Genomic DNA, 14,134 nt, shown 5'->3' with positions numbered 1-14,134 from the left:
CCGTAGCAGACTAGCGAATAATATATAAAACGCAACCAAGTTTTCCATAAAATTATAAACAACATGGTCGACTGCTGGGTCCCGCGACACAGGGACTAGTTGTAAAATGGTTTATCGGTCAAAAACAAAGATAACGATAACTTATCGGTTTTATTGCAACCAATCGTCATAAACCCGGTTTGGTTTTAGCTTGTTAACGTTTTTAACTATTTTAGAAACCATGTATTAGCGTACGAGCCCATAATTTTTTGTAAGAATACTGTTTGTGAACGGGTCGGGCGCACAGCTGCAGAACATCCGGTCTAGTAACTACTTAACGTGCCTGCGCTTTACATGTTTCGTGCTCTTCGTTCAAAATTTCATGCGCGGCCTGTCATTTCCCAGACACAATGTACCCTTAATCTTAGTTTCTCTTGTATAGGTACTTACTTATTGTTTTGTTCAGTTCCGCTCGGCGAGTTCTTAAAGTTTTGAAACTCGCAGAAATAACAAACGGATGTTATTTGTTCATAGAAATTGTTTTAGTTGCTGATCAACTTATTGCGCACCTTTATGAGCGGGCAGCGACACTACATTGTAACTGAAAAAAAACGCAACAAATCAAATATGAAACCGAACACGTAGCCCTCGCAATGAAAACCGTAGGGTTGTCAGACGCGAGCTGCGGATTAATTTATAAGATGTTTGGATTCACGCGAGCTTGTCACGCTAAACGAACAGACGGAAAGCCCTGTGAACACGAGTGACAGGAGAGTTACTTGGAGCAAATATGCGAAACGTAATATATGTAGGTATATATCGTATTTGTAACTCGCTTCAACGTTGAGATATTTAGTTTTGTTTCATTAAGGTAATTTCATTTCATGTACCTACAAATTTGCTGAATGCTTACTGCTACCACAGATCATATAGCTGCTACAATTCGGGTAAAATATATTTTTGTTTATGTGACATGAATATTATTAGTCTCATTTGTCTAAATAGGTATTATCACGGATTGAGTGATGTGGAATCCTGATTCCACTTTGCTATCATTATTAAATTCATTATTTTATTTGTTTTGTTTTTATTTTTAATGTATTTACTAACACATAGCTATAACGATGGTACTAACAATATTGTATGGAATTTTGAACGTTCTGAAATCAAGATATTTTTTTATTATCATTATTGTCACATTTAAATTATTGATATTAATGTAGTTAACGCTTAACATACGTCCGCTAGTTTAACAGATCGTTTAGTAGTCCGATAAAAACGGCTTGACGATTTACATAGGTCGTATCGTAGAAATAAATATACTAATCATGTATTTATCGGGCCTTAATGAAACAGTACACTCGCATGCATGCAGCCCTGCGTGGCTCAGGGGCGGAATCTCAGCCCCTCTGTAAATAATTACCGCGTCGCCGCGGCGGGGGCTGCGCCCCGCGGCCGGCGCTCGCTGTCCCGCCGGGATGCTCCAAACTTATCTCTAATGTTTGCCTTTATCTCGCATCTAGGTGCTTGTAATAATTTACGTGTGTGAAAGATGACATGATTCCTACACTTTGGGACTACAAAAAGACTCGTTTAGAGATGTTTAAAAAACAAAAAGAGAAAACGGGCGACGGGAATAAAAAGTGTGTAAGGATTCTAATAGGGTATAATTTTAAAGAAAACAATAATACCTACTAAGGATTTGATAATTGCATTAGAGCGTTTAAAAACGAAATAAATATTTTGACAAGATTTTAGCTGCAAGCTGTTTGATTGTTCCACTCATATGATGGTGACGATAAACTAACTAATAACTATCACTGTTGGTTCCAGTTTAATAATTGATATGAAAACATTATTAAATTTGCAAATCAGCTATGCTACGCAATAATGCATCAACTCTTGAATCAACTCTGGAAGCATAAATCTACCAAATAATGAGTGAGAACAATCATAATCAACATAATCTCATCATCACATCGGTTTTTTATGTATTCCCTTCAGCAGTTAGCACCATTATTAGTCGCCATCAAAACGCTTTCACGGGATCACACTGGCCTTTTATTACCGCGTCCTCGGATTATGGTGGTTGATGAAATGTCATTACAGCCCGTTGAATGGCTCGGTTAGTGCTAGACGCGGTTCACCGAAGTACTGCGGTACCAATACCCTTATTTTTCTATTGTACAATGTTCAGTAGAGATACATTAAGCAAGCGACCGCACCGCACTACGTGACCAAGCCCGCATTGCGATTTTTCCCTTTTTTATTATTTCGCCATTTTTTCTCTTATTCATGTTGATGAACTAAGTCCGCTTCATTGTTCTTTTATCTCCAATTTCTTAGTAATCGGCTCTTTCATCGACTTTCCTGCTGGATTTTGTTAATTGCTTATCGGAGTGTGAAAACATATTAACGAATTCTTTTCCTAGGCTTCCTCTCTATTGCGAAAACATTATTTGATGACAACGCCTTATAGGTATGAACTAATCATATTACTCCGTCTCGATAATCTCGTAACATTATGCGGCTTAGTTAGTTATGCCATCGGCAAAGCGTGAACCGAAGTCGAAGCCGTCGTCGTCACAATAACAAGTAACAAGTAATGAAGTGACAAGCTGATTCAACGAGTCGAGGTCAGCGCGAACTTGGACGTATTCGTACGTAAACTTCCATATAGCCGGGTTAACTTCGTACAGAAAACTTGTTTTCGCCTCCTGTAGGCAAACTATTGGTATTTAAGTGGCTTTGAACTTTGAGTTTCAGAAAGAAAAAAGTTATTTGGGTTTGAATAAGAAAGTGTACATGTACAAATATGTGTACAAGTTAGGCAACTATAAACTCCGGTAGAGTTGATTGTTTTCTAGATAGCAGTTGATTGTTAATATTGCTTTAAGTGTTGAAATACAAATATATTTTAATGTAGGTTATTAACCTTTTTTTGTTCAAACCTATTTCCCCTACTTTTCCTACATTAAGTCCTCGGCAAGCTCGGTTCTCCATACAAACGTAGTTACGCTCTCATTTTAAAACGACTAGCTATTAGATTGTTCTGAAACTTTGTACTTACAATAGGATAAGGTATGTCTGTAATTAGTTTATGAAGCTTCAGATACAATAGTAAAAAAAATACAGTGAATTTAAACTTTTCATACAAAACTTGTTTTTGCTGTTTCGTTTGTTTTATATACTAAGTAGAGCTATATAAACTAATTACAGACCTAGATATAACTCATGTCATTGTATGCCAATAGTTTCATTACAATCCAACACGTCCGAAACTCTGTGTGTACGGGAAGGTGAAACCCTAGCACCTAAATGGTCGCGTACTGTGCGGTTTAAGAGGAATTTCCTTCCGCGTACGCTTCGGCTGTGGAATGTGCTCCCTGCCGAGGTTTTCCCGAGGGGCTACAGTATGGGGTTCTTCAAAAAAGGAGTGTACAGGTTTTTAAAGGGTCGGCAACGCGCGTGTAATATCTCCGGTGTTGCAGGCGTCTATAGGCTACGGTAACTGCTTACCATCAGGCGGGCCGTATGCTTGATGGCCATCGACGTGGTATAAAAAAAATTCGGCCGAGCTTGCCGGGGACTCTTAATACTGATGTTCTTAAAACAAACACCTAATGTAGTTTTCGGTGTACGTTGGGTGTATCAATTTCCCGTAATTTATTTAATCTTACAGATGGAGTGCATAATTGTTTTCCATCGTATTTTCTCGGAAACGTTTGTATTTGTCATGCTACTTCAGTCAACCTCAGTACTTTTTGTACCGATTATACACTACATCTGTACAACGCCGTAATATTTCAGTAGCTCACAGCTTATGTACATAATTTACTCGTTTCTCGCCATCTGCAAGGCTACAATTTCTTCTGACATCGTTATATTAACTATCTCGAGAGAAGAATCGCCATTCGTTACTCGCTTTACTTATCCTAAGTACGTCCACAGCTGTTGTAGTTATGAATAAGTGAGCGTCAATTATATTCGGTTCTGTGGAAACTACACCTAGCGCTAATGCGTTGGCTGTGCGCCTTTATGGCCGTTATTTAGAGGACTCGCGCGCCTGGTAATGTGCGGTTCCTTCTAGAGTGCTTTCCTCCGACGTTTGATCCTGCAAGTGCTTATTGCCTCTGCCTTTAACTCGATAACTTATTCTCCGACTCGCGCCGCGACTACTCAATGAGATCGCCTCGGAGTTACTTGAAAGTTACTCTGCAATTTGAGTCTTTATTCGTAACGATATCTACGCCAATTTCCTGCCTCGTCACGTCGCGACCTTTACCGGCAATTGTGTGGTCATTTTCCCTTGTAGGTACTAAAAATAAGTAACAAGATACCAATTTTCCACAAATCGGTTTTGGAACCTCATCGCTCAGATCTACCGACGGATATAATATCACATAATACTCGTAACACACTTGATTCGTCTCTCAATTTGTAAGAAAACGATGTGATTTGTGTCGGCAGCAAGTGTCCTAATATAGCTAGTCTATTTCAAATTCTATTCAAGAATTAGAGTTTTGAATGATTCACGGCTAGTTTCACTAGACTTATATTGACCATGACTTATATTGTTACATGATGCATGTAACTGCGTCGAAATATCGGGAACTCACAAATAATACAAAAGGTAATCACGGTCTATATCCCGATCAATATAAGTCTATTCAAGAATATTCGGCGATCTCGATGTCGAATATAAAACAAGATTGATTTAATACTGAAAAACAAAGAAGAAGTAAAAAAACATAATAAAACGTACTATTTAAGAAAAACCTACAGAAAAAAAATTTGGCCCAGATCGTCAACGGGAAGGCTGGCCGTATTTCCTCGCTGTATGGCGATACTAATACTCTGTGCAAAATAGTGGCCAGCCCTCTGGTCACCAGAAGCCTCTATTAGGCGCGCAGACAAGTCCGACAATATAAAACTAGTTGAGCAATAATGCAGGCTAGAACTGAGCCGCTGTTGCCAGTCGCCCCGCCGCCGCGATTCATTATTTAAAACCGTAATGAATGAACCACCGGCGGCGGATTCGTATCTGAGATGCTTTCATGGACGCTTTAATTACTGTATCACTGCCACTTACTTAATTGATAGATTTAAATTCAACGTGAGCATCGAATGCGTTCCGGTGCTTGACTCGGAAGATCCTCTGGCTTTTTTACGTTGTTTTTGGCAATGTGACAGTTGGAATCGTTTTGCGGTCGCGCCTCGCAGCACCGAATAGCCCCGGTGTAATTTTGATAATGGGCACAGGGGGCGTACAGATAAGCGAGATAACCAGTCGAGACGGCGCGGTCCCGGCATTCGCGCCCTACGGTCCTGCGAAGGGTGGAGGGAGGACAAATTCCCGTTGCCCAGGCGCGGCCCACCCTACCGCGCGTGGCCCGCGTGGGTGTTTAAATTGCGCTTTATGTTTGTCACGGATCGTAACGTTCAATACTTGATTTAGTACGGTATTGTCTTCCAGTACCGTTAACGGTGAGGCGTGCTTAAATCTTTAATTTAGGTACCATTATTGTTGTGCCTAGGCTTTATCGGGAAGCGGTGACTGTGACTCGTGCGAGGGTCTCCAAAAATAGCTCTCGTCTTTCTCGGCCTTTGTTGCCTTTGTTTATCTGATAATTTCACAATCTTGATGAAGTTTTGAGATATTTGCGCAAATAAAAAGAGGAGCTGCGTTATCATAATTATGAGTGCCGAAGGAAACTTTCCAAAATTGCGAAATTTTCCACATGGGAAAGTTTCAGAAACTTCTCAAATTTCTATATGGAGGCTGAAAGTTTCCGAAACATAAGATGGAAATTTCTTATATTTCTGTGAAAATTTCAAGTAATTTCCGAGAACCTTTCCAACTTTTTGAATACCCTCCGCATTTTGGACATCTGTACCTAATTCTAGCTGTATAAAAATAACAATATTTGTATATTATTAAATCTATCTAGCCAATAAAACTTGGCTTTAACCTTTACTCCGACAACTAACGATTTCAGCTCCAACCTATATTGTTATAAAAGTTATTAATAAACAGTTTTTTTATGTATATACCTGCAGCAAACCTCGATGCCTACATACATGTCAATTATACCAACATGAGTTTAATCTTATTGTCTTTTATTTTTAGCTTGTATATCAACGGATGTATTTGGTAAATAACTAACTTTATACATAGAACTGCTGCAAACGATTGCATTGCAAATACTAAACACAAATGTTTATCATCAACCCACCGTGATACATTAAGCCTTAACCAGCGCACACAGATACGTGATCACGGAGCTATTACAGAGCGACCTGCACAAGATCATCGTGTCGCCGCAACACCTCTCCGCCGACCACATCAAAGTCTTCCTCTACCAAATACTCAGAGGTGAGTCCTATTTGCATTTCAACTTGCACTAAACCTTTGGTGATTGCATGGCTAACAAGGCTAGCCCTTTGGCGAGTCAACTAATTGGGAAACCGAAAGTTAGCTTTACAATTGCCATGTTTCTTCTTCTTCTTCGTTGCACTCTTTACAGAGTGATCCAAAGAAGTTGAGGATCCGAGTTTTAACCGTAGAAAGCAAACGCTCTTTTATGCCAAGCTCCTCAAGAATTGATACGTTCGTCCGGAACTCAGTCCATGTATATACCCAGCAGTCGTCTCCAGCACCACATCTCTAGTGCATTCACTTTCTGTTCTTCGGTCTCGGCAGCATAGAGAAATATAGGAAATATGAGGGTTCTGACAAGCCTGGTTTTAGTGGTCCTTGTGATGTTCCGGTTACTCCAAACTCTTTTCACTTTATCTATGGCAGATCTTGTTATCGCCATCTGGCGTTTGATCACTTCTACGCAGCCACCGTTATTGTGATCAATGCCCCTAAATAGACATAAGACTGTACTACTTCACAGTTTGCAATATGTGTAACTTAAGACAAATTTTGGTTAGCACGATCTACAATCATCACTTTTGTTTTGCTGCGGTTAATCTTCAGGCCAAACTCGAGACCGATGCTCTCCATTCTATAAAGTAGGTCCACCATGTTTGCGTAATGTTTATTTTTATTTCAAATATGTATAAGAACTTCTTTCTTAAGGCTATGCAATCCCAATGAAATACCTGCTTAACTACGGGCATGTCCTAGAATTTGTTTGTTCATTTATTTATTTATTTATAATATATATCCTTTTAGATTAAAATTGCCATTGACTATCGTTAACCACTGGTAATATGTTGCATACATTTTTTGTAAACCTGTGTTGTGTACAATAAAGTGATTATTTACTACTACTACTACAAAGTATGTATAAAAACTTAATTCAACCCTGTTTAGAAGACAGCTATTTAAAGCGTATAGTATTTAGATTTCTAGCTAGCCCTGAACGGCTAATCCTTTGTCTAGTGTTAAGTAAAACGGCACGTGCCACTACCTGAAAAAAAAAAAGGGTCGTGTAATTCTAATTGGCACCTGAGCGCGGGCTAGTCCAACGCTCAAAAAAACAGTGTAGATGTGCTCTCCGATAATGCGCCTTTGTTTCGCATCTCGATGTCACATTTTAGACTGGTTCTGTAGCGTTCGACTCGCCGGCACTCAATAACCGTACAGGAACTACACACAGCCTCGCAAAATAATTTTCCATTAGTTAATTTTGAATCTTATTCCAATTACTATAGAGTCGTCATTCAATAATCGGTTAAAGCGAGCCAACCTACATTTTGATACGTGTAGTAATAGTAGGTAACACGTGCCGTTTTACTTAACAATAGACAGGATAAGCCGTTCGGGGCCAGCTAGGAATCGAAATACTATACTACATACTAATAATAGTCAGGCTAATAAATCAAACCGTTGTAAATAAACAGACTGAACGAATGGTATTGTAATTGTCAATACAAAACTCCAAATTCAAACGAATGTCATCATTAAATGGATGGCTTGGACTCCACCCAATACACATGTGCGGGATATGATTAATTGAAGCACGAGTAGGTAAAAACAAATTCAGTGAAAACAGCAGCAAAACTACATTATCTGACTCCTAAAAGATCAAGTTAAATGATCAGAAAGGTTCATTCACTTATGCAAAACTATAGTCAGGCTTCTTGAACGGTTAAAACGTACAGCAAACTTTTCTCATTAGACTCAGCGCAATCCCCTTGCGTAAGCTCCGAACTATATTGCCACGTACTGAGTTAATGACTCGGTTTAAAATAAAAACATGCCAATCCCGCTGAGGTTTTACGTTTACTAAAGTAAAAAGTCGGTATTGGGGAGGAGGGTCCTGTACCGTAAAACTTGGGCCGTTCGCCCAGCGGCTCTGCGAAGGTAAACAACGGCGAAGGTTGATTGCGGGCTGGCCGGCGCTCGCTCCGGTGTCCGCCGATAAATTCAGGTTTAGGCCTGTTATTCTCTCTTCCTCACCGCTGGCGAGCGCTCATATAAGCCTAACCAGTATAGCTATGATCTACGATTATGTATAGTTTCTTCGTTTCTCTCACATGGAATAAAGGTTCGCCTGAGATGAACGTTCGCCGGCGATTACTGGTGACGGGAACACAGCCCTCAACTCGGCGCCGCAGTGGCGACGTGATGCGCCCGATGCGACCACCTCCGCCACTCCAGAGCTGTAAATCAATTATAACTCGCCATTGCTCATAATTTCCTACAACAACTCGCAATTCCAGAAGACTTAACTAGTACATTACGTTACCACGCTGTTATTATATAACCAACACGACTTTACAAGAACTAATTCCACCCTAACACTAAGCGCATTCAAACTGAAGGATGATTATCCCCTAAGCAAATTCCATTTGTAGAATGAAAAGAATCTGCCGGCTGTCCGCTCCCTCTATTATAAATTTGCGCAATTATTCGTGCAGTCCAAAGATATTTCCTGTGAGTGAAGCGCTAAGGGAATGTAGATATATGCGATCGTTAAGCTTCCACTGCTGCCTGTCGCGTTTAATTAAAAACTTTATAGTTGCCTTGATGGCCCAGCTCTAACTTGTCACGTAGACAGCGAGTCTTCCACAGAATTTTTCATTTCAGGGCGCGATGCCATAACACAGGGCGATAGTTCTGTCCATATTCCTTAAATAAAACGTGAAATGAATGCCTTTGTTCCATTTCAGAAGAAAGTAATGTTACTTTGTCTAACTTTTACATAGTGATTGCTACAAAAGTACAACTCTACAAACGCAATGCAAATCTCTTCTATTTTTTATTTCGAAAGAATAATTACTCCCATGTTTTTAAGCCGTATACATACGAAATTTAAATGTTGGAGCGATCCGCCGTACTGCACACATCGGTGACATAACAGATAGCTGAACTTCATTCTAGTATTGCGTAAGGGATTATTTCGCTACAAAAACGTGACGCCTGTCGTCCGTCCGTCCGTCCGCTTCAAATTAAATATATATGCTGTGCAGCCGAGCGTGACGCGAACCGAGTCACCGCACATTTGACATGCGAATGCATATTCTCAAGCAAAAATCATTCAAATTTAATAACGCGACCCGAGCGCCTGTGTTCACTTCCGATTAATCCTGATGAATAACGCGGTATTGGTTCATTAAAAATTTAATCAATTATTCTTAGAGCGCGAGGAAGCGTAAAGATTACATCGCAAGCTCGCGAGCATGGCGTCGCCGTAACGAGACGAATTATGGAAATGCAGCCGTGGTCTCGCGGTGCCTCGACAATTTATGTGCGAGCTTTTTTCGTTCAGGAAATCGCCTCCGACTGAGCGTGCCTGTAATATAAGCTACCAGGGATTTACTCTGATTAATGTCAATCCCTTATGTTACCTTCGCGCCGGAGCCTTTTTGTATAGACATTCGACTAACTGGTATGTTAATGAGTAGACGTTGCTTTCTTTCTGTAAAGTGCTAGGACACGTGCACGTCGATAAATGGGATCGTTAAAAAAATAAATGACGTAACTGACACAGCAGACGGATGAGAAGGGCAAGGGTGTAGACGTCAGCCGACGGAAAAACCGCTAAGTGGAAAGTGGCGTCCTGCCGCCGGTGCCGCGTCTATCCCTCCCACTAATGGAATTTGCTTCGTGACATGTCGCCTCCCCGCAGAAATGGACGTTGCGTGCGTCTACAAACATGGATAGCATTTTTCACGTTAAGATAGGGGCTATTCGTCTCTTCTAGATACTCACATTTAACGTCACCTATAAATATCCCTTGACGTAGGATCTTCGAATCCAATGCCGAAATCCTTCCATGCTAGGCTTAGACTATAATTCTGTAATTCGTCACGGACGGCCACGGTGATGTCGTTAAACCTTCTTAACCAGCGATGTCACCGGCTTAATCCCTTCCCGGTAATTCCATACGTTTCAATAAGAGATACAAAATATAAGTATGCAGATAATTTGTGTTCCCGGTAATGTTTATAAACTTTGTTGTTATTGTTATGCAGTTTACTTATTGAATGAACTACAATTAACTGGGAATATATGACTCGGAAATAATTACTGCGAAGAAAAATTAAACGAACGACATTGTTTGGAAGGCTCAATATTTGCTCAGTGCTGCGCAATATTTCACTATTGATCAAATATGATAAGTCCGCGATTACTCTCAGATATGACTGCCAGTGTTTCCGAAAATGGTTTTTTACTACTCGTATTTAATTTAAAGGAACCTACAAAAGCGACGGTTTTAAACATCATCTATCCTTCTTGTTGGTTTAGAACAACACTTGCAGTTTTACTACTATACTTATACTGATTCAAGCAAAAACGTAGAACACATCAGCACCTGCGAAGGAATAGAGTCTCGCACCTGGCTCTGTGTTCCAATCGCTTACCGAGCGCAGGCGTTTGAATGCTGATCCAATAAACCTGTGACCTTGGAACAGACGTAGGTAGTATAATATAATACCGAAATACTCACCTGCCTACGAATGAATGGTTCTGGAGTGTTATTGCAATCGTTACCAAGTGGAGGCGAGCTAAATCAGCATAAGTGAGCTTTTTGGTTACACTAGTTAGCATTAATTAACTGATCTCAAAGTCACAGTTACACAGGTTCACTTCGACTCGCGTGCTCTTGATAACCAACGGGAATATACGGCTTGGAAAGGTGACGGATAAGTCAAACGGGTCGATGCGTGTGCGCGGGTCGCCCCGTGGCAGATGGAGCGGCTTTCACAATTAACGACCTAGCGCCCGGCCAGGCCACGCTAATGACAACGCCCTATTTGCTGGAAGCTTTCCAAGAAATTAACAAGTACAGGAGCCCTTGGGATCGCCTCCGCTTCGTGAGGTTCTTATTTACATAATGATAGATTACGTCGGAAATGTAATCAAAGTGATTGAGGCACTTAACCGAATACTTTTGTTGTATTTTCTGAAACTTAAGCGTTTGAAACGAAGGTAGGTAGGAAGGAATATGAAGAGTTTTTATTTTTTGCTGCGTTAAGGGCTGAAGAACGTCATAATTTGGTTCCAATGTTTAAACATTTTGTTCGGATGTGAATGTGTACAGGACACTATAATAAAATGTGCTGCAAACATATTTGTATGGGATAAATATTGAAGCTAAAACCAATAGTCAGCATGCATTTTCTTCTTTCACTCCTATTAGGAAACCTGTATCTTGTTCCACGACCCTCTTGGGCCTCTCGTGCAAACATCACGGTGTGAAACGATTAACTGTCGCTAGTGTTGCTCTCCATTGTACCGGGACTGTGACCTGTGTTTCCAATACCAGGGTGTATTCTCATTGATTCTGCAGGCTCTGAAGAGTCAAACTCTCGGCCACACCAGTGTAACGCAATCTCGACAACTGTAATTATCTAATAGCGCACATATACTGGTTTTCCTCTGCTTTAGACTTGCTCGTGCTGGGTGAGCCATTAGAATGACGCACCTGAAAATAACGTCCCATTTTGTAACTTATTGCATGGAAATAAGGTGTACTTTTTAATCAATTTTCAAACCAGATACTCCAGGCTAAGCACACCGTGCCGAAGATGCATTCCACTGTATAACAACACCTGGTTCAACAAACGATGTTTGAAGTTTCAACCGAAACGTGCCATTGTGTGCACTGACGTTATGGTTAAGTAAAATTCGATAAGGATTTCGTTTACTGAGTAAAGCATGTATACATTGTATACCTAGCTGTAAAAAGAAAAAACCCCATGAATTCCTGTGACTGCATTAGAAGTTCTCGTAAGGCATATATTTTATAGATCTGTCATGTCTAATTAAGTCCTGTGTTTTCTTAATCAGATGCTTTATGGAGGTGCTCTTTATCAAACATTTCCAGTTTTGTAAATTATGATGCTGATGGGCATTTATTTTCAGGCAACCAAGGCCCATAGATACATACCTTAAAATAAGGAAGTTCACCATGTACCTATATTATGTGAATCTGTAGAAAAATGACGCTAAAAGCTCTTTTGAATTTGATTTTGAAACTGGTTACATTGTATTTTATGAATATTTCAATACAAATTGATCCATTTTCATTGCTCTTTGAGTATAGGTACATACACTTGGAAACCCTAAGTCCAACAATCAGTTAAAAGAGCAAACGTTAAACTGTCAACTGTTTCTCGAGTGCAATTAACGTGGCCGGTGCATTGTCCCTGTTGGGCAGGAGCAAGGACTAGCGTCGCGGTCGGGCGCGCGCGCAGGCCGACGACCCGCGGTGTAATGGACCTGCCGCCCGGGCACATCCTGTGCCCAAACCAGCATCACACTTTGAGAACAACTGTAATACTATACTCTGTCGACAGTCTGACATAAACGTTATTATTGTATATGATGAAAAGAGGATAGCCCTGTGTGTTGGCTTGCCTTTGCCCTCTCACAAAAGATTATGCCGAAGACCGTGTGAAGTATAGGAGATAAGTTCAAAAGCGGAACCTGAGTTAGCGTTGAGACCGTAGCTGGGATAACCGCTATACATATATAGAGAGATATTACTACGAATATTGTATCTCCTAATGTCATCACACTAAACAAACATCACTTTCCTTTCGCAGATTTGGTTTCTGTGTATTCTGGCGATACTAAGTCCAACGAACGAAAACCCTTCTAAGACAAATCGAAAAGTATTAATCTAGATCATAACTTCGATGTATCCCTTGCAAGCAAAAATGAACATTAATTACGGATGTCGAGAGACTCGAGAGCCAAATTTACTTTGCTCGACGCTCGGTCATGGTAATGGCAACCCATGAATTTAAGTTTGGGGTGTGGATGACTCAGCTGGCACAATGCTTTTAGCCACAACCGTATGAGAGTGATCATTTTATGGTTACAGTAAATACATTGACGAACGATGCATTTTCTTCAAGATAACAACATTTAACAATCACAAAGGTTTATCAACCTTTTGATTTACCATTCACTATGAATGTAAAATCGTTTTAGCAAATTGCTCGTTAAATTGTTGTAAATTCAAAGCTAATTACCTCGCTCCGTATGAGACAGTTTGCTTTTACAGTTATTGGACATGCTGACGCATATGCCTTCGATTAAAATAATTACAACAACGACCATGCACGGCTTTCTAAAATCCAGCTTAGTTCATTTAACACATTTGACAGTCGTTTTTATTTGAAAGTCGAGTAAGCTGGCGAAAACTGCGACCCACTGGGAAATTAAACTGTACGCGACGTGTTGGCGTTAATTTGTTATGCCGTAGGTGCCCTAGTTTACTTTATGTAGTTCTTGTGTTTACGAAGGCACTGATTATATTCTGATCATAAAGTTCCAATTGAGGCGGTTCAAGGAATTGCATGCAATATTCGATACATTTGCCACAGGGCGGACACGCTATACATCAAAAATCACTTGCGTTTCTATGTGTGAACGGCACGTCTGTAGACGCGGCATGCGTCATTGTGTGAGTAAGTTGCTTAAAAACAGTACTGAGCGGTCGGCAAAAGGTCGTCACAGCGCGATTTGGGAAATGAATTAGAGATTCACTAGATATGAAATAGTAAAAATATGTGACGTCCCACTGGTAAAGTTACCTTATGGCGGTTCGCGCTTATACTATTATTAACGCCGCTCCAATTAATATTCAATAATTTGCGGCGCTATGCGACGTAAGCGCCTGCGGTACCTTTTGCCATAGAACGTCACATATCTCTACTATTTCATATCTATTGAATCTCTAATTCA

At 40.3% G+C, this 14,134-nt stretch overlaps 1 protein-coding gene across 1 annotated transcript in view; it reads left to right on the top strand.

Annotated features, from left to right (window-relative positions):
- Positions 1-14,134, top strand: part of LOC134741999 (serine/threonine-protein kinase NLK) — a 142,625-nt gene that overhangs the window by 111,628 nt on the left and 16,863 nt on the right. Inside the window, 1 exon segment of the mRNA XM_063674916.1 lies at positions 6,249-6,355. Within this exon segment, the coding sequence (XP_063530986.1) occupies positions 6,249-6,355 (107 nt within the window).

Source organism: Cydia strobilella, chromosome 6 (assembly GCF_947568885.1).
Source record: "Cydia strobilella chromosome 6, ilCydStro3.1, whole genome shotgun sequence".
Lineage (NCBI taxonomy): Eukaryota > Metazoa > Arthropoda > Insecta > Lepidoptera > Tortricidae > Cydia > Cydia strobilella.
The sequence above is the reverse complement of the archived record's forward strand: the minus strand, read 5'-3'. Positions and strand labels throughout refer to the sequence as shown.